The sequence below is a fragment of the Gymnogyps californianus genome, chromosome Z (genome assembly GCF_018139145.2).
Source record: "Gymnogyps californianus isolate 813 chromosome Z, ASM1813914v2, whole genome shotgun sequence".
In the NCBI taxonomy this organism is placed as follows: Eukaryota; Metazoa; Chordata; class Aves; order Accipitriformes; family Cathartidae; genus Gymnogyps; species Gymnogyps californianus.
The window spans coordinates 47,236,182-47,263,339 of record NC_059500.1 but is presented as its reverse complement, the minus strand read 5'-3'; the positions used below and the strand labels follow the sequence as shown (position 1 = coordinate 47,263,339).

Genomic DNA, 27,158 nt, shown 5'->3' with positions numbered 1-27,158 from the left:
AAATGGTAAATCTCTGGGATCAGAAGAACAGTTTTACTTTCATCAGAAGTCTTAATGGCAGAAGTCTTAATTCTGCAGAATACCAACTAACCAGCTATGCTCAGTTTAAGAGAGTTTTATTTAAATTTATTTACATTACTGCAAGTGAAGTGCCATATGGTGAGAGATATTGTCACTTGAGTAGGAAAGTCTTTTACATCACTATAAAATTTTCAAAAAGTATGGCATTTCACATACCTGTATTGGTGTTATATTTCATATTAGCTAAGTAGAGCTTACATTTAAGAGAGAGCATGATGCAAAGGCATACTTTGCCTTTTAGTTGAGTCAAGCTTGCTTAAGTGTAGGTCTGTCTTAAGTTAACTGAGAGGCATATGAAATGCTGGCATTTGCAAGTGTCACAGCAATGTAAGAGAGGTGTTAGTTAGGATTTGCTCCTCCATTTTTCCTCCCCAAAAGCTGACTTGTACAGAAATGAGCAGAAAGCGTTTTGCGGATTTTCCTCCTAGTCTGAAGTCTTAACCTCGCCTCCCCCCAGCCCCCCCCCCCAAACTAGCAAACCCAAACCTGAAAAGTGCTGAGTTTTGGTGTGAGGGAATGTTGGAGGTGTGTAGTTCCTCTAACAGAAGCTCCTCCAACAGTCCTGATCATAATCATGTTCCCAAATGACTTTCTGTTTTGAGCTGCAAGCTGACTCTTCCCATTTGCCGCTCCATGAAGGTCTTAAACTGAAATACAGCAACACTTTCTAAAATGCTAAGCAGAAGATTGTGTCGCTTAGACATTACAGGCTCCCTTTTTATTCAAGAGCGTTTTGCAGCGTTCAGTTGTTTACAGACATTCCTTGTTTCTCCATTTGGAAGCTGCAAAGTCAGCAAACTAACCTGTGAATGCAAATTTAGCATGAAAACAAGCAGCAGTTTTGATGGATACTGCCAAATCCTTGTGCTTACTAGCAAATGGAGAGAACTGAGGACTTCATAGGGTGAGTAAAGATGACTTGCCGCTGGATAGCCCTTTTTATGCCTGCGTCTAGCTGTCTGCACTACGCCTTGGTGTAGATGTAGCTTGTCTCCAATTACATCTTGATCTTTTTAAGGAAAGTGAAATTGATGATTGCCTATGCACAGATGTGCATAGGCACAGCTGAAAAATTCATCTGCCTTACCGTATTCTCAGACACTCCTGTCCCTACTGAGGGCATAGGCAGTAGGGGGCAGGGAAGTGGGAGCTTTCCTGGGAAAGGCCTTTCTTAGCTGTAGAATCTGTACCCCAGCTTCCTCTCTTATGCTCACTAAGACTTCAGGAGAAGCTGTTGAGCTGGTTTTTATTTAAAAGTGTATTTGAGATGAATGAAGAGTAATCAGTGTCAGCCTTCTCATTGCTTGTGTCTCATGCTTTTGTCTTCAGACTCCTGCTCTGAACTTGCTTTGGGAGAAGTGCTGCAGTGAGAATGTTGCCTTGCGAACAGCCTGCTCTGAGGGGTTAGTGGCACTTGTTGCAGAGAAACATGCTGAGCTTGACTATGTTCTTCATGGAGCTCTCAACCTAATTCCCTCAGCAAGGTAGTATTTGGTTGCATGATTTTGTGTCTTTTGCCAGCTGGTTACCAGTCATTGCTTTTCCCTTGTAAATACAGAGGTTCTGTAAATGACAGTATCTTCAAATGAGCTGTGGCATTTAAGGACTGGCATTGCCCTGCCACTCTGCTGAAGGCAGCTGCTTTCATCTTGGCAGCCTGACAGTGTGGGTCTGACTTAAGAACTCATGGAGTATCCTATGCATGTAAGCTGAAATCGTTAGCAGTTCAGACTAATGCTCTGAACTTTGAACAGTGGAACCTGAGAAATCAATGCACTGCCTAGTTTTGTTGCCTCTGTCATGGGCAAGGGGCAAGAAAATGGCAGCAACTTCCATTATGGGGGAGGGAAATAACTTCCTAATCAGTCTGTCCAAATAACTAGTGGCTCAAATAGAGTCACCGTAAGACTATGAGTGAGGATTAGGAGTGCTGGGTTTTTTTGCCTTGTCTGCTGAGGAAGAAGTCACTTTACCTAACTCTGCAGCTACTTCCTCTTACAAAATTCTGCAAATATAATGCCTGCATCTCACAATGGTGTTTTGAGCTAGACTGCTGTGCAATGTACTGAGAGAATGCACTTGTGGGGAAAAAAGATACTGTGCATAAAATTTATAAATGGGAAGTCAAATGGTGATTGGGAAGATGTTTCCATTCAAATCTGCCAACCTTATAAAGTTCCTTGGGTTATCTTTCTCTCTCCTGATTTTTGGCAGCTAACTGGATTTCCGCACTAAGTCTTCTCATTCTCTTCCTAGGGAATGCTAGAGTTGTTTTTAGCCAAGCCAGCTAATTGGTGCTACACCTGTGATGTATTATGCTGGTGGGCTCAGCATAGAGGTTGCAAGGGTCACACTATTCAAGACATACTTTTCACCCCTTCTAACCTTCACATAATCAGTTTTAGGCTGAGGTTTCTCATGGTCAGTCTGAGCCAAAGGTGAGTTTAGGTGTGATTAAACTAGTGAAATGCTTAAGAAATCAGATATTTTAAAAAAGACTGTTTCTGTCCTTGTGACTTCCTTGTTTACAGCTAGGACCTTGCTGTGATGATGCTGGTTCTATGCTGAGTTTACAATAGGTGGTTATGGATTCCTAGGAAAGGTTTTGTAAATATATTTCTATAATATGAATAATTTCTGCAAACCACTGTCCTCCAAATGACAAAATTTTACTAGTTCAGTTTGGGGTTAAGGGAAGAATCTGCATTGTTAACAAAGAAGTAAAAGCAACTGTGCTTAGACTATGAGAACCTGAGTCCTGTGGGGTAAGGTGGAAGGAAAGTTTCATTAGCTGTGGCTTGCAGACTAAGAAATGTGAAATTCGTGTTCAGCTAAGGGTTTGTTATAGTATCAGCAGTTTATAAGGAAATGAAATGTTAATACAACTTTGTACTTCAGAAAATAAGAAGTGTAAAATGGAATATTTAGGATTGAGTTAACTTTAAAAACAAAATCAGAGTTACGTATTGAAAGGGCTTGGATCTGCCCCATTTCTACACCGTTCTTAGATTTTTCCATGTGTGAAACCAACACACATGACTGATTGCTATAGTAAGTGCTGGCAAATTACCCAGGAACCTTTTACGTATTTTTGGCTTCTTCCCTGCCCCCTCCCTCCCAGGCTGCCACGATTCAAACCACATCCACTATGGATTGCAAAGCAGGGTTTATATAGCCTAACCACAGATGTCTGTGGGTTTAAAATGTCTGTAGCCTCAGGAGCTGATTAAACTGACAATTTCTGATTGGTTCATTTCAGTGCTGATACTTCTTTTTCCCTTGACTCTTCTAGAATTGTAGCCTGCTGTTTGTCATCCTGTTCCCTGCCAAATTTTCATCCAGGTTTGCTCTGTGGCTTTGCACTGCTGTGTGCACAGTGTCTCTAAAATAAAGTAAATATGAAATTAGCAGCCAGTGGCAGCAAGCAGAAAGGCACTTGCAACTGCTGAGCACCTTTCAGTGCTGAATGGAGTTAGGTGAATGTTTATTGGCAAAGACTACCCATGTTGTGTCTTGCTTCTCTTCCGTCTGTTACGATGAATTTAGCAGGAGCTCAGTGCACCTGGTGGGTTTTATTTTGTCAGTGTATCAAATTCTGCACACTACGAAAGACTTTTTGCTTTGTCAGAGGTTAACATTCAGTGCTTATCTGAGTTGACTTGTTATGTGGTTCATACTATCTGCTCATTATGCAAATGTGAATCTGTTCTTACCTCTCTGGTGCATCATTGTACCATAAGTGTGTCTTAGACCCAGTGTTCAGTTTCCTCTGATGCCCCAAGAGTTTAAACTTCATGGAACATTGTATTTATGTGTGTGTTTGTGTGTGTATGCATATATACAAAATATATATAAATTTGTAAATATATGCATGCACATTTTTACACATTTTTTGACATTGGTCTCCAGCTTTCTGTGTAGAAGATGATGGGAAAACTGTGGCCTGTATTCAATAATGAATTAGCATAAATAATCAAGTCAATCTATTAAAAACCTGTGAAACAATGGATTATTGTAATCTTTAAGAAGTTGTCAGAAGGATTTCTGTGTGTATGTATGTTGTTACTACACATTGATGTGCTGTGTTGGTCCAGCCTGTGTGTGTAAACTCCTGTCTTTTAGCAGTGTTCATGTAAAGTCTCCCTTTTCTGTGGTAGAAATTGTTTAAATTCATTCAGACTTTTTGGTATAGCTTAAAAGCCTAAATGTTTGTATATCCATTCATAATTTAGGATGATGGTTTGTTTGTCCTATGAGAGGGTTACATAAATTCTGCATAATTTCTTGTTTCCAGCTCACTATCTGAGGAGTTCCTGCAGTTTTCCATTCACTGATGGAGAAGTGGAATTACAGATAAAATAGATTTCTCAGATTTTTTTCCTGCTAGGAAGGAAAGAAGGGGGAACATTAAAAAAGAAAAACGAAAAAACCCCAGCACCCAATTCTCTTTTTCTTCCCTCATCTTGCCCTGTGTGATAGAAGTAACTTTTTGTCAGGTGACAATCTCTTATAATTGTATATTGTGTTAGCTCTTCCTGTTCATTATGTGAATAAAGTGAGGAGTAATTATGGTTTATTACCGTGAGTAGTAAACTATCTAATAGATTTTTAGGGGATGATGATGCAATTGTATAGCATGTTCTAGATGAAAAGTGAAAGAATCAACCATGACTTTATTTTTCCTCTGCTTCTACATTTTCACCTTGTGAAAGAGTGTTTCATTATAGAATACAGGCTATTTTCTTGAGAAGGGATTGGGTTGGATCCGTCATGGTCTGGTTGGAAAGGTGTGGAAAAGTTGGAAAGGTGTGGAAAGCACTTAATTATGAAGAGGAAAGCAAAATTTCGAAAGTTGTCCTTGTAAGCTCAGCCAAGCAGTAATAAGCTCTAGACTTCTTGAGCTCTCTACTGCATGGTCACGGAGCTTTTTTTCCCCCTTGCGGTGGACTTTGTTAGTTTCCTTAGTGTCTCTCCAGGAGAATATGGGAAATGCTATCAAAATTCCAGAAATACTGTTGTTTCTTGAATTTTCCTGAATGGTAAATTAAACAACATAGAAGAAAGGAGATAAAATAGCTGTATGTATCTATTTTATGTAGTCCTTGGCACCTGAGATCAAAAGTCAGCACAAACTAGATGTCTCCAGTGTCTTTTCTGACAATGTGATTTCTCTTGCTAGACAGTGGCATGGTTGAAATTTGTGTACCATGCTGGATGTCTACCTGTATACTTGCATTCAGAGAAGAGCTGATTTTTCCATTTTTAACATATTAAAACCACCAGTTTCAGTTAAGCTGTGGACAGCAAATGTACTTGTAAGATATGGTAGAAGCAAACCATCAGAAGTTTTAATTGATGCATTGATTATTCTCTCTGCTGCTTTGCTCATGTGAAAAGGAAAACAAAGACGCGTGGATCCACAAATTGCCCAAAATTGTGTAGGCAGATGTGAGGAGGTCCTTAAGGAGAACTCAGGGCTTCTTGAGTGTCAGTTTTGTTCCTGGGTTCGTACTACTTATGGAAGAATGAACTAATGTAACGACATATGTGACAGTAATGTATTTCTTTTTGTCAACAGGAATGTGCATGGTTTAGTAAAAACTATTTGGAAATTACTACAGATTCAAGCTGTTCAACTGGGAAAAGATGGAGATGAGGCTGTTCAGAATCTCTATGGAATCAGGTTAGTTTCACATTGATTTTATTTGGATACCATAATAACTTTTTGTCTGATTTTCAGAAAAAGCATAGATTAAGTGCTGATACTGGCTTTCAGTCTCTTGCCCTCTCGCCCTCTCTCTATCTCTCTCTCTATTGCAGAGGTTGTGTCCGTCCTTGGAGATACAAAAGCTGACTGCATGTGATCCTGGGCATCCTTCTCTAAGTGCATAGGTTGGACTAGGTGATCTGAGGAGGTGCCTTCCAACCTAAATGATTCTGTGATTTTTTTGGTTAAAAATTTTAAGGAGTTTTATAGTATAGGGATAAGATTGTCACCATAAGCTCAAAAGGGGCAATGGCAACGTGAAGGCTGTGTGCGAGAAAGAGCAAATAAATACTGGAACTTGTTCAAATACAGTAGCTGGATGATTGCTTATAGTCCTTTTAATAAGTCTTTAAGACTGTGGACCGCTTCCCTCTCACTTGTTTTTCCTGCTTTACTCCTGTTATCAAAGTAAAGTTCCTGAATGCTTTTACTGTTGAAGTGGTTGCCATGTAAAAATAAATGATTTAAAGATGCATCCAGAGCTACTCATATAAAACTGCTTGTCATGCAATAGTAGCCTTCCTAAGGGGTCACCTCAGTGACTTCATCCAGCTCTTGAGAAACCATGAGTCAGTGCTGACATTAACAGCCATTATTGTGTCTTTTCTGGAGAAGGTCTCAGCTTGGTAGATGTCATGAACGTTTTTTGAGTTGCTTTTTATGCAGTTAAGAGGTATCATTGTAGCAGGCTGTAGCTATAATGCTTTAAGGATATGAAAGGCACTATTTGGACGACAGGAATCGTGTCTTTACTTAAGCAAAACGAAATAGTGAAGAAAAGTGAAACAGACTTTGGAGTGCTGGCTGCGCTTGCATTCCTGAAGTCCTGTGTGCCTTTGTTTTTCTAGCTATTATCAGTTCTTTCTACAAAGTTCACACACTAATAGAACAGTTTAAATTGAAAAGGCAGGTAATGAAGGGTAGTAAGATGGAACTCTTTTTGAAACTTTCTCTTTAGTAGTAAATAAACTTACTTAAAATCTCCTGGTAGAGAGGAGGTAGAAGAGGCTAAGTTAAAGCAACTTAATCCAGGCTCCGTGTGCAAAAGAGGATAGCAGGATATGGCTGGAATAAAGAAATAGCCTCTCCCCAGTAGGGCGAAGAAAGATTATTACTCCCCCCTGCTGGGGGTGCACAAGAAGTTGGGAGGCGACACAGCTGGGACAGCTGACCCAAACTGACCAAAGGGGTATTTCATACCATATGATGTTGTGCTCAGCAATAAAAGCTAAGAGAAAGGAGTGGGAGGAGGGAGGCATTCATTATTAAGGTGTTTGTCTTCTGAAGCAACCGCTACATGTGCTGAAGCCTTACTTCCCAAGAAGTGGCTGGACATCACCTGCTGATGGGAAGTAGAGAATAAATCTTTTTGTTTTCCTTTGCTTTCACGTACGGCCTTTGCTTTTCTTTATTAAACTGCCTTTATCTTGACCCACGAGGTTTTTTTTCCATCTTATTTTCTCCCCCACCCTGTCCTGCTGAGGAGGGGAGTGACAGAGCAGCTTGGTGGGCACCTGGCAGCCAGCCAAGGTCAACCCACCACATAGGTTTCTGGTTTCATCTGAGGAAGCCTCTGTAGTTTTAATGCTGGGATTCGCTACTTTCTATAAGCAAATTAAGTTTGGAAAATAGAGAAGGGATTACCTCTGTTCCTACAGAAAGTGGGATATGTTCCTTTTACCCTAGTAAGTTGGTAGAAAACTGCCTCATATATCACTGAATTTTGGGGTTCCTAATTGTTTCCGTAAGCTGTGTAAGTACCCCTGGTTTTTTGGGTTTTTTTGGTTTTTTTTTTAATAACTAGTATTCCAATGGTGGATAAATGCCAAAACAAATATGCTGGGGTTTTTTTAAGGCTGTGTGAAAAAAGTATGTGATTTTTTTAAATTCACATATGGGATGATCTGCACTTTTTGTTATGAAGTTAGAATCAGCTGTAGCAGCGACAGAAGCAGTCTGCAAGTTGGTCTCACTGTGGACTAGAACTAAGCATTCCCAGTGCATTTATTATCTCTTGTCTGGCATAAAGTCTGTTTCCTATGCAAGTTAATATAGCTGTCCAGTAACCTAAGCTCAAGCTGAATTGAGTGGGAGGGCAGGGAAGAGGGGTTTTTGGGGAGCGCTTGTCAGCATTCTCAGTGCAGGTGGGTTATGACATGCATGTACAGAACTTTGGCTATAAATTTTTGCTGAAAGCTATTAACTTCTTAATGAACTAGTATTTTACATTATTCTTAATGATTCACCATGCATGGTTTTTATTGTCTTAAAATTCTGGAGAGCTGCCAACTTTCTGAAATCAAAATTCAGAGCAGGTAGAAAAATGCTTTAAAAATGCGTATTTGATGGAGTAAAGTGTTATTCCATCTTTCTGAAAGGGCCAGGGTCACAGCTGCATACGCAGAAAATTATGTTGACTGCAGATGTTGTTTCCTTATACAGAAAAAGCAATCTGTCACTGAATTTGTGCTCTAAATCAGATTGGAGCTCTCTTGTGTTCAGAGAGGTAACAAAAAGGTTGAGATGACCTAAAACTTAAAAATAATTTTTGTTTTATTGTTGCCCCTCACATAAGATTTATCTTTGTTTCCCTAGACACTTATGTGTTTACAGGTGGATAGCTGCTGTGTCTGGTTGTGCATTTTGCTTTATGCTGAACCCACCAGCAGTAATTTAGGGTAGTAGCACTGTAATGTCATTTAAAGTTGTGTGTTTTACAGTGCTGTGCTAGCAATTCTTAAGTTAGTGTTGACGATAAATTGCATCTACACACCTCATTTTTCCTACCACTAATAGCATTATCAAATGGAACTTTTTCGGGCTGCACATTTTGGTGTTTCATTATTAATCACTGTTCACTATGGAGCTTAGCCGATTTCTTTCATCATCCAGTTCAGTGCAGTTATAGTTGTTTCAGAACACACAAAATCTGTCATAAAAGGCTTGCTTTTTTTCTGGATAGTAAGCCATTTTAATTTTAGACTTGCTGTGTCACATGTGCTGACTTTATGAAGGTTCCACTGACTTCAGTGTCATAGCAGCACTTAGATGACTGGAGACATATTCTTCTCATTAGGAAAGGTAATTAATTCTGAAAATACAACAAAGGTATTGAAATAAGCAGCTGCTATAACTCTGTATGTCTGTACAGGGCTATGCACTTTCAAGGTCCTGGCATGGTGTGTGAACAGTATTTCTAGCTTGCTGACAGATAAATGATCCTGTCTATGATCTTGCCGGATTCAAGTGCTAGACAGGCAACAAGTTTTTTGCTTCTTCCATGCTGTCATCTTGGAAAGTTGCAATGAGGCAATAACCTCAGCCTTTCTAGTCTTCATACACAGATTCTGAAAGACTCTGTAACTTTAGTAAAATGTTAACAGAATCAAGGAATGTGGACGTATGAAGACCATGTATGTAAGTTAACAAATTTTAGAGAAATGAATGTGGGAAGCGCCAGGCTTCTAGCCCCAAATATGAAGGCCAGATGCGTAATATATGCTTACTTTGTGATCTTAGTTAGTATCCTTTTTCTGAACATGCTTCAAGTAGTCCATCACATCAGCCAGCTTTCTGAAAGTCTCTGCATATTCCAGTTATTGATTTGCCTGAACAGAAACACACCTCTTTGGAAGAAAAATTGTTTGAGGAGCAGAGGGACAACCCAGTGTAAAAAACCAAACCAAACAATCTTCTGAGCTTGATAAATTGTTCCAGTGACTGATTCTTCCTCGATGAAAATACATTCTCTCTTTTTTAGTCTGAATTTGCCAGTTTCAGTTACCAACCTCTGATTCTTGTATGCTAGCTTGACATTTCCTGCTGTGAGAAATTTGTTCTCAATGAAGCTACTTAGGCTGCAATGACACTATCCCTTAATCTAATTCTTGTTAGCTTGTGCTTACACAGAGAGATGTGTTTTTCCAGGCCTTCATGAGACAGCCATGAGAATAATTAAACTTCTCCAGATTTTTAGTAACTGACTTGAAAGATGGGCACTGGAATAGCAGCATAGCCTGTAGATTAAGGGAAATGACTATGCTTTTTCCTTGGGACTTACCAGATGGTATCTGGAGTACTGTGTTCAGGTTGGGGGCCCCCAGTACAAGAAAGAAGTGATAAACTGGAGAAAGTTTAGTGGAGGGCCTCTAGGATGGCTATAGGGCTGGAGCACATGCTGCTCACTGAGGCAGTTAGGCATGTTTAGCCTGGAGAAGAGACCACTTGGAGGGGACCTAACAGCAGCCTTCCCAAGGACTGAGGAGTATATAGAATACACGAATTCAGTTGGAAGGGACCTACAACGATCATCTAGTCCAACTGTCTGACCACACCAGGGCTGACCAAGTTAAAGCATGTTACTAAGGGCGTTGTCCAAATGCCTCTTAAACACTGACAGCCATGGGGCATCAACCACCTCTCTAGGAAGCCTGTTCCAGTGTTTCACCACTCTCTTGGTAAAGAAATGCTTCCTAATGTCTGGCCTAAACCTCCCCTGGCACAGCTTTGAGCCATTCCCATGCATCCTGTCGGCGGATCCCAGGGAGAAGAGATCAGCACCTCCCTCTCCACTTCCCCTCTTCAGGAAGCTGTAGAGAGCAATGAGATAGCCCTCAGCCTCCTTTTCTCCAAACTAGACAAACCCAGAGTCCTCAGCTGCTCCTCATAGAACCTGCCTTCCAGCCCTTCCACCAGCTTTGTTGCCCTCCTCTGGACGCATTCAAGGACCTGAACATTCTTCTTAAATTGTGGGGCCCAGAACCGCACACAGTACTCAAGGTGAGGCCACAACAATGCTGAATACAGTGGGATAATCGCCTGTTTTGACCAGCTGGTTATCCTGTGTTTGATGCACCCCAGGATGCGGGTTGCCATCTTGGCTGCCAGGGCACGCTGCTGACTCACATTGAGCCTGCTGTCAACCAGCACCCCCAGGTCCCTTTCTGCAGGGCTGCTCTCCAGCCACGCCTCTCCCAATTTAGACTTGTGTCCAGAGTTACTCCGTCCCAGGTGCAGAATCCAACATTTGTTCTTGTTAAATTTCATGCCATTAATGATTGCCCAATGCTTCAATCTATCTAGATCCCTCTGCAAGGCCTCTTGTCCCTCAAGGGAGTCAGCAGCACCTCCCAGTTTAGTATCACCAGCAAACTTACTAATGGTGCATTCAGCTCCTGCATCCAGATCGTTGATAAATATGTTGAACCCTATTCTGGCCCTGGAATTGAACCCTCAGGAACACTGCTGGTGACTGGTTGCCAGCCAGATGTAGCCCCATTCACTACAACCCTTTGAGCCCTGCCCTTCAGCCAGTTCTTCACCCAGCACACTGTGAACCCGCTCATCCCGCAGTTGGGCAACTTGTCCAGAAGGATGCTGTGAGGGACAGTATCAAAAGCCTTACTAAAATCCAGAACAACTACATCCACCACCTTTCCTTCCTCCACTAAGCAGGTGATCTTACTGTAGAAGGATACCAAATTAGTTAAACAGGACTTTCCTTTTGTGAACCCATGTTGACTGTGCCTGACGATTGCATTATCCTTTAAATGCCTTTCAGTAGTACCCAGTATAATCTTCTCCATAATTTTTCCAGGAACTGAGGTTAGGCTAACAGGTCTGTAGTTCCCTGGGTCTTCCCTCACACCCTTTTTGTAGACTGGAATAACACTGGCTAGCTTCCAGTCAGCAGGGACCTCCCCAGACTCCCAAGACCTTTGGTAGATGAAGAAGAGGAAAGGTTACCAAGAATGCAGAGCCCCGTTCTTGGTGGAAGGACAATGGGCAGTGAGCATAAATTCAAAACCAGGAGTTTCTGACTGGATATAAGGAAAAATGTTTCACTATGAGCACTAGAGCACATTGCACAGAGAGGTGAGGTAAACTTTCTCTACGCTCAATACAACACTGAAGTAAGATGGCACTTGGAGCTCTTGGAGTTATCCCAGTCATAGGCTGCAAAAGACTTCAGCACTGAGACTGAAATCTACTGTGACCCGTGGCCCCCCACCCCTGCTGTTCTTCTTCCCCCTGTACCATTAGGCAATGTTACTTATCCTGCTTTCCAGAGTGATTTTTGGCAATTCCAAATAGAATCTCATCTAATGTTCTATTTGTTAGAACATGGATCAGTAAGTGTGCAAAACTGTATGTTTTCATGCTGCTGAGTGGTTTGGAAGCAGAGTTTGTTAAATTTTTGCTTTTCTCTTCCCTTTTTGTTCATGTGATTTTTATAAATGCTAAGACAGCACTAGCTTAAAAGCTGTTCAGTTAATCCAGACAGAAAGCTAAATATCTGCTCCTGAAGAGCTTGTCCAGCTACTTTATTTTTAATCCTTTTTCCTGGGTGTGTATATGGTCTCATTATCTGAGCACAAGATCATCTCCAAATTTAACTTGCTTTTTTTGAGCAGAGTAAGCTGAAAGCTACTAATTATTCTTTTATAAAGATTTAAATAGAGTATGTTAAACTTCCTCTTTTAAGCTTCATTAAAGAGGTGCCAGACAGAAGATGTCAGGTTCCATTGCTAAATTTCCTTCTGTCTTTAGGTACAATAGCCTTGTAATTGCTCTCAGTTTCATTAGCCCACATGGGTGGTGGTTTTCCTTGATTTTATTGCTCAGACACTATTTGTAGTTGTTCAGCTTTATTATTGATTTGTAATTATTTCCACAGTTTAGGTCACCTTACTAAGAATGTTTACTTCCTCATATTCATGTATTATGACAATAGATTAGTGTTATTTGCCATGTTCATGGCAAATAGATTTTGAAGATAGATTTGTGGTCATAATTCTGACTCTTGGTAGTGTACAGGCTCTCATATGTCTTTATATGAAGATGACTTAGAAACAGTTTTGTTTATCTGACTTTATTGCATTCCTGTGGATTTCTGCTTTTTCTTACAGGCACAGTTGTCTTCATGTCTAAATAAAAATTCCCTGAATCTGGTTTAACCTTCTTGCTGATGAGTTATATTCTAAATATTCTCTTGATTTAGACGAACTGCTTCTAGGCTGATGTCCTGAGCACTGCAGTTAAGTCTCTCTCAATAAATAAAAGCTTTTTCGTGATGCCTAAAAGCATATTAACAACACTTTTTGCTTTGTAAATATCCTTCCATGGCAAGAAGTGCTTTGTCAGTCAGAGCAAACTTCCTACATACTCCCACCTTGAGACCCAGTGTAGTTTGAAGCTTTTGAAGAGCAGCAGTTGACCAAAACTTATTTTCTCTTCAGGGATCTCAGAGTTCTTACTAAGATTGTTTTGTAGCATGTAAGGGCACAACAGCACATAACTGCAACCTGAGCTACACAGCTGCAGAGTTCAGTGGGTCATATTGTCATATTTGACTGTTGCCTTCTATTGAAGTAGATGTTTGCAGTTTCCTTGGTTGTTAGCTCTATTCTGACCACATTGTGAAGAAAACAAGAGGCATTAGGTGTGTAAAATATCCTGTAACCAGCTTTCATAACTTGGTGGGCCTTTCATTCAGCTAATGGTGATGTTTATTACTCTCTGATTATCCTCAGAACTAGTCAGTTGCCCAGAATTCAAACAATGTTAACACTGGGAATTTAAAAATAACATAATAAGGAGCACCTCTTTTAGTTTAAGGGTATGTCTGCTAGATGATGGCGTTTTTTTCAGAAATAGTATCTTACTAGGCATAGCATTAACTGTAAACATTCCTGTTTATAGCAGGTGAGTATTATCTCTTTAGCTCGCTTAAGGGAAGCCTTAATACACCATCACATTATGCAATTCAAATTTGCTATGTAATGGAAAAAATTAGATACATATTTTTAATTCTTTTACGGGATTCTTGCAGATCTCATTCACTTCACCTGGAGATGGGTTTGTTTGGTGCTGCTCAAGATGAAGCCTGTGTTGTAGCACAATGCTATTGAATATGAGTGTGTCTCAATGAGTGTTGTCTTCTGTAACAAAAAGGCTGCTTCAGATCTTGGGCTTTCTGCTCTTCACAGGTTTTTAAAGCAAGCATAACGAACAAACCAAATACCATTATAAATCCTTTCTAAAAGGCTTATTTGCCTACATCACTCCCTGTAGTAAAATTAACAGCATATCAAGAAAACTAACAGTTTCTTCACTGCAGTGTTCAGTATCTGCTATCGTTTAAGTGAGACAGCTCACATGCATGAAAGTCATTTGGCCTGTAAACACATGCAAGGAGCCTTAATGTTATGTTAGAGGTGCGTGTGTCTTGTGGGGGTGTGTGCTGTCCTTCCCCCTCGCCGCCCCCCCCCCCCCCCCCCCCCCATTTTGTTTAAAAGGCATGGTGAGTGTCTGAAACTGAGGCAGTCTCTTGAGATGTACCGCTTCAGTTGGTGGGTCTCAGGTCATCTAATGCTGATAGGTGAAACTGACTGAAAGTCTCTCTGGTGTGTAGCACAGATTTGTTGGGCATGTGAACAGGAAAGATGGTTAACCAAACTGAAAGTGGTGGTCTGCAGCGTCTGCAGTTCCTAGATTTATGCTGCCCTTCTCTGTAGCTGCCAGCCTTGTGTGGTGTGCGTGCATTTGTTGCCTTTCCATTTATTTATATAGCCCTGCTCTCTCACATGTGTCTAGCAGATCTGTGGGAATCAGCAAGACTCTTCTCTTCCAGTTTTTCTCTCTTGCTATTAGGAAAGTTGTTTCTGCTCTGAGAGCAGGGAAGTATCTGGTTGTCTGCTGTTAAGCTGTTGGTATCCCAGAGAAGAATCTACACTACTCTGCTTGTAGTTGGCTGAAGCAGGAAAGGAAACTGGGGGAAATAAGGACACTAAGCAGGCAGGTGAGAATAAGGGGGCCAGTCACAGCAAGGACAGTGGGTAAACTCCAGAAGGAGGGGATGGAGGTAGTGATGAACCTGCCTTCACATCACCAGTTCTTTCCAATTTCCTACCTCTCCAGGAAATTTGATGTTCAGACTCTCATATTCTGTTTTCCTTTCTTATGCTAACTTACTCTGGTCAAATGACTTTGGTTTTGCTTCTGACAGAACAAACTATATGCTTCAGGCTCCCCTCCTGCCCAACTTTTCCTCCACCTGCTACTGTACAAGGGTAGTCACTGTTTGATGCAAGTGTCGCACTTCTAGGTGGTGTAGATGGCCTTCAGTCATTGACTTTGGAGGTGGGAAAGGTGTTGGTGATCGATGGATCTGAGAAGAACAGGTGACTGCTGGGCTTCAGTGACCTTTTCAAATGCAACCATTGTCAGAGGGCTGGCAGTAAAGTGGAGGTCACTAGGCTGGTGGTATGGCTAGCCTTTCTCCTTTCCTGCTTCTTTCACTGCCTTAAAAAAGAAGGAAAATAAGTTGGGAGCAGATTTAAAGTAGTAAGTGGGATGATGGTCACCTCAGTTGGTCTCAGGTGCTGAATATTTGTACCTATGCTTGAAAGACTGGACTGATGTGTGACATGTGGTTCAAATGTTTCTGTGGGTGCTACTTGGAGCTTGCTGCTATGGCGTAGTGCTGCTACCAATGACTCACATCAGGCCACACATTTGAGCAGTGATCCTTAGATGTTTATTTAAAAAAAAAAAAAAACCAAAACCGAAAACTCAGGCCAAGACTTTTCAAATAGAGATTTTTCTTAATCTTGTTTCCTGAAGTTCCTATAAAATGTGCTCTTTTGACAGTGTAGCAGTCTTGGCAAAGCTGGTAATACCAGGGGGTTAAATTGTCTATTTCTACAGCTGCTTTTATTTTGAAGATAGTTATTTTGCACACTCGCTTTCCGCATTATAGATCCAAACGTGTTTTCTTTGTGTTTCAGGAACACTCCTCATCCATTAATCAGTGTCCTTGAGAACAGACCTGATTGCTGGCCAGTTCTACTGCAGCAGATAACACTATATTTCCATCAGTGTCCAGAGAGGTAAATGAATGAATTATTAAAAAATAGCAAATGTAGATAACTGAATTGTATCAGTGTAACTTTTTTCTTGAAGGCAGCTGCAATGAGCAGTAAGAATTGTCTTTTGAAAAACATAATTATAAAATTTAATGACACCTATTAAAGGTTAAAAATAGAATATTAATAAAATAATAGAATAATCCATCAAAAATTTATTTTTGTAGGTTTTTTCCTTAACTTTTATGTTGATATAATTTTTATGGATGTGGAAAAAATGGTGCAAAATTGATAGCACCTTTTGAACTTTTTTAAAAAAATAAGCAATTTTGATGATTTGCTTTGTCAAGATTGTGACTGCTTAGTCAAAAAAGATGACTAGTATGCAGGTATAACTCATCTGTACAAAATGGTGGGATGATAAAGGGAAAGCACAGATGACTATATCTCACAGTAAAGGATGAGGTCTTTAAAAATAATGTATGCTTCTTGATTAAAAGAAAAAAAAGAAAAAAATCAGTGGCACATCCATATTATAAACTATATTCAGCAATCAACAAATATCCAAGCTACCAACAATTTCAACGTTTCTTCATGCTTACCTCCAAGGAACTTGTCCAATAAAGCTTCAGTGTAAGATACCAAATGCTGTAGCAGCCTTAAACCCAAATGTTTTCAGTGATTTTACACCTGTATGTATGCTTTTCAGATAAAAACTATCTCTTTTCTCCTGTTTTCTGGAAGACTTATAGAAATCCAACAGAGTAGTAGTACAGTGAAATTGACTTCTGTATTCTGTTGCTCTGAGTAAAAAAATAAGTTTATTAATCTCTTAGATTTCTGGTGGGCCTAGACTACATGATCAACAGTAAGACTTTCAAGCAAAAGTGTGTTTTGTTCAGTGTAATTGATCAGAGTATTTTTAAAACACTGTTTGCAGACTTGTTCTTTCACTCAGCTGCTAAATCTGGGACTCATGAAGAGTCCTGTCAGATGTCTGAATGATGGAATGAACTGTGGATTTTTTGCTGGTGTCTTGTTTTGAATTAAAACAGGAGTTGTTCTTGCTGAAAAGGAAAATATCTTAAACTTCCTTCGCTGCCTTTTATGCAAAGGTTTCTGTGGAATAAAGTTCTAGACTGAGAATATAGAATCATAGAATCATTTAGGTTGGAAAAGACCCTTAAGAACATCGAGCCCAACCATTAACCTAGCACTGCCAAGTCCAGCACTAAACCATGTCCCTAAGCACAATGTCAACAAGTGCCACATATGTTGTTGTAGATCTATTACTGAGTTCCTTGTAAAGCTCTGCATAAGGACTGAGTCTTGTTTAAAACTGCCTTTTAATTTTGATTCCCTGTGTATTTGTTAATGTATTGATCATTAGTTTTATTTGATTGTTTTAATAATGTTAAGAACAGCTGGTATTCCTAACATGGTCAAGCCAAAAGAATTGTTCTGTGATAAATTTTTTACTGGGAAGCTGTCTTGGTTAAAGCAGTTCCTGTTTCATGTAATTGTTTAAGACCATTGGGCAAAAACTGGCAAGGAATGGATGGCTCTTTTTAATTGAAATTAGGTTTTATGTGTTTTTAAAAAGGTATTTCTGAGTAGTCTTCTCGAAATGCTACTTCAGAATGTCACCTAGTCTCTCATGATGTTCAGCAAGGAAAGTCACTTTCTTGAATTGATGAGAAAAAAAAAAGAATAAAATTAGGTGTCATAATCTACAAATACATACTGAGTAGTATTCGTGCTTAAATATTGAGTCTTTTCACAACTGCACTTCATTGTATGGTTGCTATATAAGGTTTCATGACAGTACTTAGTGCTAATAAGTCAAAGGTTTTTTGTGACATTTAGTAATGCCTTTCATAACACCCTTCTGTTAATTGCATCCTGTAAATTATTGCAGGGGATGTCACATTGCTTGGGTTTTCCTTGTTGTTTGTTAAGTTTTGAGTAGAAAGCAGTCTTGGCAAACTTATTTCTTGAACTGCAGGGCACAGAGTTCATGTGTTGGCATAATGGCTCCATTTCTAAGATACCTGTATTGCGAACCATCTCAGTTACGGGAATATGCTGAACTGCGAATGGGTTTACTGAAGATCTTACTTCAGCCTCATGGTCCAAAGCACAAAGAAGCACCCTCCGTGCTGGAATGCCAGATTCTTCAACTTCTGTGTGATTTGATTCCACACCTTCAGGTGCAGTTGTTGCCTGACCCCACCTTTTACAAATAAATGCTATCAAAGCAATGACAGTATTATTATTATTGCCTTTCAAGTGTGCAAATATAGCATTCTCTTCCATTTCCTATAGACCTGATTTGTTGGTAGTACAGAAATCTAACAAACTGGCTCTTTCTGGTACAAGGTAAAACTTTTTAATTGTTCAAATCTGATACACCTGGTAAGGTGTAAATTGAAATACATGTTTACCATAATTATTTGCCACTAGTTGCCTCAGTAAACATACAGTAAACTCGTAGAGAGACCCATGAGAGAGAGAATGTTGTTAAATGGTAAGATATTTGTCAAACACATGCCATTTTTAATTTAACATGGATAATATTAAAATGAAACAAACTATATGAGAGGCATGATTTAAGTACTCCTAGATATTCCTTTCTTGCTCTTTGTAACAGAAGGATTAGTGGATCTGAAGACAAAACTTAATCCCCCTGGAATACACTGAAATTTTTGAATGTATTTTTAAGTTGCACAGTGATACTTGCTAGGAGCTAGGGATTTAATCTTTCTGTCCCCTTTGGTTAAGAGTCTAGGGTGTTCATTAAGGTTAATAGCTCTGCTTTGCCTCATGCTTTACTGTGACATTGGTTAAGCTTTTTTGTACCTATGTACCTTTTCCTTCCTCTTTACTATTAGAGCAACATCTTCCGTTTCAAATATATTCAGTCAAACAGGAGGTGCTATGGTATTATTGCCATAGAGAGAGGGTTTGATAATATTGATAATGTAAAGCTAAATAGGCTTGATACGAGGATATTTGGTAGCACCTTCCTCTTGAAGAATTTTACTAGTAAAGTCTACTTTCTACTGGTAGCTACTCTTCACAATCTTTTGGATGAATAATAACTTGTATTATACACATTTATCTTGGTTCAGGTGTAGTTTTTGTGATGACAGGTACATGCTGACTTTTTCTAGTCATGGGGACATTCCTGATTCTGTCTTGATTCTGCCTGAATGTCAGTATAACATTGTGTCCTGAATGTACAACCAAGCTTCTGACTTGGTAACATTTAGCCATAAAAATGGCGCTGAAGAAGACTTATAAGATTAGTAATGAACCTTTCTTTCCTCGATGCTTGTTGGCACTTTCTCTTTTTCCTAGGAATCTGTTGCATTTTTTTTTAAACGCAGATTAATACTTGAATGTTTTTGTCTTGCCTGAGGTACAGCTTTCACAATGGAAAGGGAAATACTTCCTTCAAGAAGCCTGTTTGATGGACTGTTTTATAACCTGTCATTCCTTCTCCTTCTTTCTTTGAACCTCAGATTCTTTTATCCTTCCTTTAAGCTTAGCCTTATTTAAGCCTCTGTGTTGTATAAATTCTGAAATGCTTCCTAATCATTTTGTCTGACAATATCAATCAAGCTGTCAAAAGTACAGCTCGTCACCTGCAGACTTTTCTGCTGAAAAATTTAGTGGATGTGAGGCTTCTGATTAGAGCAGATCATTCATAGAATTTGTTCCAAGAGACTAAAAATCAAGATGTTATCCTTAAAGCTGGCTCCAAAGTTTGATTGGAACAGCTGCGTTTGTCTGGAACTAGAATTTTCAAGAGCAGAAATGCTCTCATCTAACACATTAGGAATTTGAGGCAACCTGCTTCTTGAAACCTCTTTACTTGGCTTCCAGGTGTGGGGATACTGCTTTTGGGTATCGCACTTCAGCTTTTCATTTTTGTAGTAGGTAGATTACATGGTGTTCTAGAAGCAGGTAACACAACTGCCTTTCTCTTTTGAGACATGTGTTAAAGTCTTGGTTACATTACAGAGGAGATATCCTAGAGCAGGATGTTTCTGTTACAAGAATATTTACCTGCTATATGAAATCTCTACACAATGTGTTCTATGTTGCTGAGCAAACCCTGAGAGCTGAATTAATTTGCTATTGCTTCTGAGGAAAAAGGGATTTTTCTCATCAGCTACCAAGAAATCTTTTTATTCTTTCACATGTTTCTAATTTTACTTCAAAACATTAAATAGCAGTTCATCTGTTGTTTTTTCAGGGAAGTTGGATGAGAGATTCCTGGGTTTAGTTTATGAATGTATTTCTTCAAAGTCGTAGTAATATTTGCAATGGAAACATTGCAGAGCTAATAGAACTAGTTCTAAACTTGGGGAGTTCTGCATAGATAGGGAAGGGGAACTAAACCAGAATGTGTTTTGGTTTTGTTTTGTTTTTTAACTACCTCTCTACAGCTTAAAGACTTATTGCAAGTTACAGAAGCCTTGTTTTTTCTGCAAGAGCTATTCCTCAGCCTACTGCGCTATCCTGTGTTTTGGAAAGTTCAGTTATCCCAGTTTTGTCTGCAACTGTTATGCTTCTGCGAAGTGTGTTTAAATGTAACGGGAGAATGCTCATCTTTGATCTCCTTAATAGAGGACAACTTTGAGCTCTTAAAAGAGGTAAGAGTTCATGGGGAAAACAATAAAGTAGTTGTATTAAATTTAAAGACTATCATGTTTAAGACTGTATTTAGAGACATTGATACATGGCATTCATCTGCAAGTGACCAGTGTTGTTTCAAAAGCTTCTAACTTTTTTTTTTCCTTGGTTGAAGACCTTCAGAAGGTAAAAACTTAACTGGTTCTGTATAAATCAGTTAACCTTTTAGGATGGGAGTTGGTTGAAACTGAGCTGAAATGGTTTGAACAAAGTAACAAAATGTTGTAGTTATTCAATTAAAATACTACTTTTACACTATTCATATTCTTCACTGCATGTGCTGTGTTGCTGTGTGTACACTCACTACGATTAATGAAAAAACTCCTTGCAGAGTTTTGGTCATTGCCCATTTGTACTGTTTAATGCTGCTGAAAAACAAAGAAGACTTGAACCTCTTTCTTTTTTCCTTGTAGGTATTTCCAGTGGAACAGTGTATAATTGGGCTAGCGCTTCTACTGCTGCAAACACCAGGAAGTCAGCAAAAGTCTGTCTTGAGTCTAGGTAAAGCTCTTGTTGTGGAATAGTGTCGTGGTTTAACCCCAGTCAGCAACTCAGCACCACGCAGCCGCTTCCCCCTCCCCCTCCCAGTGGGGTGAGGAGGAGGAAAGCAAAGGAAAAAAAAAGTAAAACTCGTGGGTTGAGATAAGAACAGTTTAATAACTAAAGTAAAATATAATACTAACAATAGTAATAATGAAATATAATAATAATAGTAATGAAAAGGAATGCAACAAAAGAAGGGGGGGGGAAGGAAAAAAAACCAGTGATGCACAATGCAATTGCTCACCACCCGCTGACCGATGCTCAGTTAGTTCCCGAACCGCAATCCGCGCCTTCCGGGCAGCTCCCCCCTGTTTATATACTGGGCATGACGTTCCATGGTATGGAATACCCCTTTGGCTAGTTCAGGTCAGCTGCCCCGGCTCTGCTCCCTCCCAGCTCCTTGCACACCTGCTTGCTGGCAGAGCATGGGAAACTGAAAAGTCCTTGGCTTAAGATAAGCGCTACTTAGCAACAACTAAAACATCAGAGTGTTATCAACACTATTCTCACACTAAATCCAAAACACAGCACTGTACCAGCTACTAAAAAGAAAGTTAACTCTGTCCCAGCCGAAACCAGGACAAATAGGAATCCACATGCTTAAGACTGTGTCTTTGTTTCTTCATTTTTATGAAAATACGCACTGCATTCCCCTGCAGTTGGATTGGGTGATTAATTTTTTTTTATACGCAGGATTTTTCCTGAATTTAAAAAGTAACATTTGATCTAATAGCAATAAAGATAAATTTTCCTGCTACACTAACTTTTTCCATGGATGTTGCTGTATTCTAAGCTCCCTCCTATCTTGGAGCTTATCTGTTTCATTTTTGAGTCAACAACAGGATATTCTCAGCTGAGAGTCATGCATCCTGAATGGTTTCTTTTGACAGATCTTAAGAGAGCAGGCCTGACAGTCATGGCAATGTTTGGCTGAGCTTTTGACTTAGCAGTTTTGCTTAGTGGAGTTATTCCAGTAAAAGCAAAGGACTGTGCTGCATTCCATTATTGTACTTCTTGCTGCCATCAGGTACTTTGCTATAAACATCAGAAATGTATGGGCCTCTAAATAGAATTGGAGTTTTAGCAAAAAAACTTTTGCACTTTAACTCCAGGATGCACATACTGTAATTCTGGGGACTGTTACTTTGCTTGACCAGAGTGTTTCCGAGAAATGTTTGTGTCATGCCTAAAAGTACAGATTATGTTAGTTCTTTTTTCCCTACGTGATCTTTCTTTTTCCCCGCCTTGTCTTAAATAGCCTACAAGCTCCTTTCTTGTTCAGAAGCCCAGAACATCTCAACCACAGCCCTTACTTTGGTGATGCCTGTGCTACAGATCTTATCTTCTACAACTGTTGGGGACTGCCTGTCAGAGGATGATTCTGGAACTACCAGGCAGCAGCTGGCTGTAAATCTTTTGGGAATATTACAGAAGGAATGTGTGAAGGATAAAAAGGAATTGGTAAAGTTACAAGGTTTTTTGGGGCAGGTAGGGGATGCATTTAACTTTTTTGCTGCATTACATCTAGCTGCTTGGGAAACACTCTACCTGTGTGAGCTGCTTTGTGTAAGACATTGTATGGAAACATGCAAAAATATGTATAGTCCATAAAACTAGACTACTGGTAAAAGTGGAAGTGTGCTTGTATGCTAGATATTGTTTTACTTAGAAGATGGGATTTTTTTACTTCTAGAGACCATATGGATTAAAGAATTCACCTGCATTATTAATCAAGTAACAGGACTCAGTAGAAAACAAGGTTATGTATACTTGGTCTCTTTCAGACTTGGTTATTCTACTCATCTATATCCTTTTCGTTACCATTGTATGTGACTGTTAGGTACCATTCTTTCTCCTGTGGCTGACGAGAGTTGCGGAGCACATAAGTGTCACTTACCAAATTTCAGTTCATTATCCTGGATCTTTTTATCTGTGCTGTTGGTTTTTTGTTTTTATTTATTTACTTATGTCCCACTTAGCTGCCCTCCACCCATTTGTCCCATCTCTTCTGAGAACAGGTGGCAGCAAGTGTCTTTGATCAAGGTGTGCTTAGCACTGTAGAAGCTAAGCTTCCTTTCTGTTTTATACCCCTGTTATGTTGTGTAGGGAGGGTGGTGATGTGATGAGTTGGAGACAGAAAAAAATGCCAATTCTGAGTTCTGGCATGTCTCCTTGTCCTGGAATACCTCTCCAACTTCATCTTCCATTTCCACAAATCTGAAAAGGCAAGGCCATTTGTACTCCTAATGAAAGATAAATGTTTTAAAGTTCACTAAAGCCTACGCTCCTTATTCTGCTCTGAAAGAAAAGTCTGTGTGATGGCTTTAAGTACAGAAGGCTGCTCAGTTCCCCTTAATGGGACTTTCTAGGTGGCAGCCTGTACAGAGGCCACTGGAGGATTGTTTCAGTGAGAGGTGTTCCAAGTACTTCAGTCCTCTATGCTTTGTGTCATTGGACCATCTGTTTTCTTTACTGTAGTGTTTTAGAAGCTAGTTTAATGTCTTACAAGACTACTGGCTTACTGTACGACACAGGTTACAGTGCATTGTATAACACTGGCTTCCTGTAACAGAACTTTGTTGTACTAATTCTGGTATTCTCCTTGCTTCAAAAAGCATGTGAAAGCTTTTCTGTTAAGGGCTTAAATAATTTGTGATGACTTTCCCTTTTTGTGTTAGCCATGTTAAACTGAAAAGATACTTCTTTTTGGTGGGAATTCTCTAACAGTCTTTTCACTTCTGTCTCACTGATAGACATCCTTGTGGAGTTCATAGCAAGTAGCATGGCAGATGTTTGGTAATACGTGTTTAGCAGTGAGAATGGGGACATGGACGCTCATTTTGCATGATTGTTTGTAAAAAGTATGCCAATAACCTTTGGTTCTCAACTGAAAGATGAAAAAATGTTGAATTTCTATTTAATGTTCCCATGGGTTCAGTCCATTTGTGTTGTCGGATCAGATCAGTGCTAAGAGAATACAATCTTTAATGAATTCTCCTTACTTAGACTTTCCTCACACTGGAAATGGGCAAGAAAAGAGGTAGGAAAAATAAAACAAGTGTTATGTCCACAGTGAGCAAGCTTTGAATAAGAGTATTTAAGAACAAACATAATTAAGTTATGGTATATTTTTATAGAATCATGGAACAGCCCAGGTTGGAAGGGACCTCGAAAGATCATCTGGTCCAGCCTTTTGTGGGAAAGGGAGCCTAGATGAGATTATGTGGCACCCTGTCCCGTGGCATCTTGAAAACCTCCAGTGATGGGGACTCCACCATGTCCCTGAAGAGGTTGTTCCAGTGAATGATTGTTTTCACTGTAAAAGATTTCTTTCCTATATCAAGATGAAACATCTCCCAGTGTAACTTGTAGCCGTTGCCCCTTGTCCTCTCCATGTGCCTCCTTGTGAAGAGAGAGCTTCTGTCCTCTTAGTAGCTGCCCTTCAAGTACTGGAAAACTGTGGTGACAGCCACCTTGAGCCTTCTCTTCCTCAGGGTGAAAAGACCTAACTTACAGGGCAGGTTGTCCAGCCCTTTGATTGTCTTCATGGCCCTCCTTTGGACCCTCTCCAGTCTGTCCGCGTCTTTTTCTGAATTGTGGGGACCAGAACTGGACCCAGTATTCCAGGTGCAGCCTGACAAGTGCTGAGTAAAGTGGGATGATCACATCTCTATCTCTGCTAGTAATATGCCTGCAGATGCAGCTCAGGATCCAATTTGCCTTGGTTGCTGCAGCAGCACACTGACTCATGTTCAGCTTGTTGTCCACCAGGACCCCCAGGTCCCTCTCAGCAAGGCTGCTCCCCAGCCACACAGATCTGAGCCTGTGCTGGGCTCTTTGATTATGTCATCCCAGATGCAGGACTTTGCACTTGTCTTTGTTAAACTTCACACAGTTCTTGCTAGCCCACTCTTCCAGCCTGTCCAGGTCTCTCTGAAAGATGGCTCTCCCTTCTGACGTGTCCACCTCACCAGCCAGTTTAGTGACATCAGCAAACTTGGTGAGGGTGCTTTCAGTCCCATTGTCCAGATCATTTATGAAGATGTTGAACAGCATGGGGCCCAGTATCGATCCATGGGGGACCCTGCTTGTGACAGGCTGCCAGCCTGAGTGAAAACCATGATCACCACCCTCTGAGTGTGGCCTGTGAGACAATTTCCTGCCCATCTCACAGACCACCCATCCAATCTGTATCTTGACAGTTTGTCCAGGAGGGAAACAGTGTTGAACGCTTTGCTGAAGTCCAGGTAGACAACATCCACTGCTCTCTCCATGTTGACAGAAGATATTTTGTTGTGGAAGGTGATCAGGTTAGCCTGGCATGATTGGCTTTTGGTAAATCTGTGCTGGATTTTTCCCAATCACCTGCTTCGTTTGGTTTGTAACAGTTTCTAGGAGGACTTGTTCCACCACTTTCCCAGGGACTGAAGGAAGGCTAATGGGTCTGTAGTTTCCTGGGTCCTGTCTTGGGCCATTCTTGTAGATAGGTATGAGATTTGCCCTCTTCCAGTCATCAGGGATGCCCCCTGATCTCCATGACTTTTCAAAGGTAATAGGCAGTGGCCTTGCAACAATGTCAGCCACTTCTTTTAACACGCAGGGGTGGATTCCCTCCGGGCCCATTGATTTATATGGGTTGAGCCCTTGTAGAGGGCCACTACTGGTGGGTCAACACATGCGTTGTTGTAGCTGCTTGATTCTGTGAGCTGGGGTTCAGCCACACTGGTAAAGATGGAGGAAAGGAGGTATTGAGAACCTCTGCCTTGTCAGCATTATTAGTAACTCGTTTCCCTGCCCTGTTTAGTAATGGGCCTATGTCTTCCCTGGGCTCCTGCTTACTGCTCACACATCTGAAGAACCCTTTCTTCTTGACGTCTCTGGCCAATTTCAGTTCTAGAGGAGCCTTAACCTTCCTGTCTGCATGTCTGCATGCCCTAGCAAGGATCTTGTAGCCCTGAATGGGTATGTGGCTGCCTTTCCATAGCTGGTATGCTTCTTTTTTGCTTTTAACCACACCCAAAAGCTGTATTGTCTTCAATGGCTTTTTTCTTGGCGGTGATGGTAATGGGGAATTGTTCTACTTGTAGTCCCAAGATTTTAGGACATGGCTAACCTGCATTTCTACTTTGCCAATGAGGGATTTTATATGTATCTTTCAGTGTTGGCAGGCTGAAATTTTCTGCCTAATCTGCTTGAATGGGGAGCAGCATTAAAGTATAAATATGGTGATAGCTTGTTTTCTTGCAGCTGAAATAAAGGGAGAAGGGACTGAGTACAATTGTGTAGCAAAACCTTTGGGGAAGTAACGTGGAATGGGAAATATCAATACAATATTTCAGGCTCTACCAATTTTACCAGTTTTTTTCCAGGCATTTAAAAAAAACCAAACCAAACCTGTAATAGTCTGATCTTGATTTTGAGTCCTACGATCTTGTAGGGGCAGGCAACTAAACAGTACAATTCAGAGATCCTGAAGCTCTTCTTAGCCCGCTCTATGTCCTTGGATAAAGTTTAAATACCTCCATCAATAAATGGCAGTTTCACAACTGTATCCAGAAGAGGTTTTTGGCTCCAAGTGATCTTGCCAGCCAGACAGATGCCATTATAGATTGCTGAATTTTTCACATACAGTAATTGTAATGCATAGGTAATGGAATAAGCTAATTTTAATGTTATTTTAAAAAGGTCATCTAAAGTACAGGGGAATTCTACCTTCCATTAGCCAAAATAAATTTACATTGCATTGAACAGTGTGGTTAAAATGAAATTCTGCAGTTTTATGGAGAACAGCTTTTGCTACTCAAAATCTCTTTTTCCCTGGTAATTTAAAGGTGAGCGGGCCCTGCCCTGTTGGAGTCTGAATTCCATTTTTAATGTTCATTTGGAGACCTCTTTTCAAATACTTTCTTGACCTGATTTTTGTATAAATGTTCTTCATCTAATTACTGCCTGCCAACTACTGTCTTGATAATGGAAGGACGTTTTTGAAAATGTTGCATTTTCTAAGGAAACAAAGAATTTGTAGGAAAGAGATGGTTTGTCTTGGATTAAGCTTTTTTGTTTTATTGAAAAACTTCGAACTTCCACATTAATTTGCAGGAGCTTTAAAATATGTGTACTTTTACATATATAAAAACCTGAGTTAGGAGGATTCCTCATTTGTATTTTACTACTTTTCTGCTTCTAAATGTTTTCTTCCA

General features: G+C 40.1%; 1 protein-coding gene across 1 annotated transcript in view; it reads left to right on the top strand.

The window, feature by feature from the left end:
• FOCAD (focadhesin) overlaps nt 1–27,158 on the top strand; it is a 128,414-nt gene that overhangs the window by 10,893 nt on the left and 90,363 nt on the right. Inside the window, exons 4-10 of the mRNA XM_050912921.1 lie at nt 1,411–1,565; nt 5,660–5,764; nt 15,637–15,738; nt 17,720–17,924; nt 20,169–20,375; nt 20,829–20,916; nt 22,217–22,419. Of these exons, the coding sequence (XP_050768878.1) occupies nt 1,411–1,565; nt 5,660–5,764; nt 15,637–15,738; nt 17,720–17,924; nt 20,169–20,375; nt 20,829–20,916; nt 22,217–22,419 (1,065 nt within the window). The remainder of the gene's footprint in view (nt 1–1,410; nt 1,566–5,659; nt 5,765–15,636; nt 15,739–17,719; nt 17,925–20,168; nt 20,376–20,828; nt 20,917–22,216; nt 22,420–27,158) is intronic.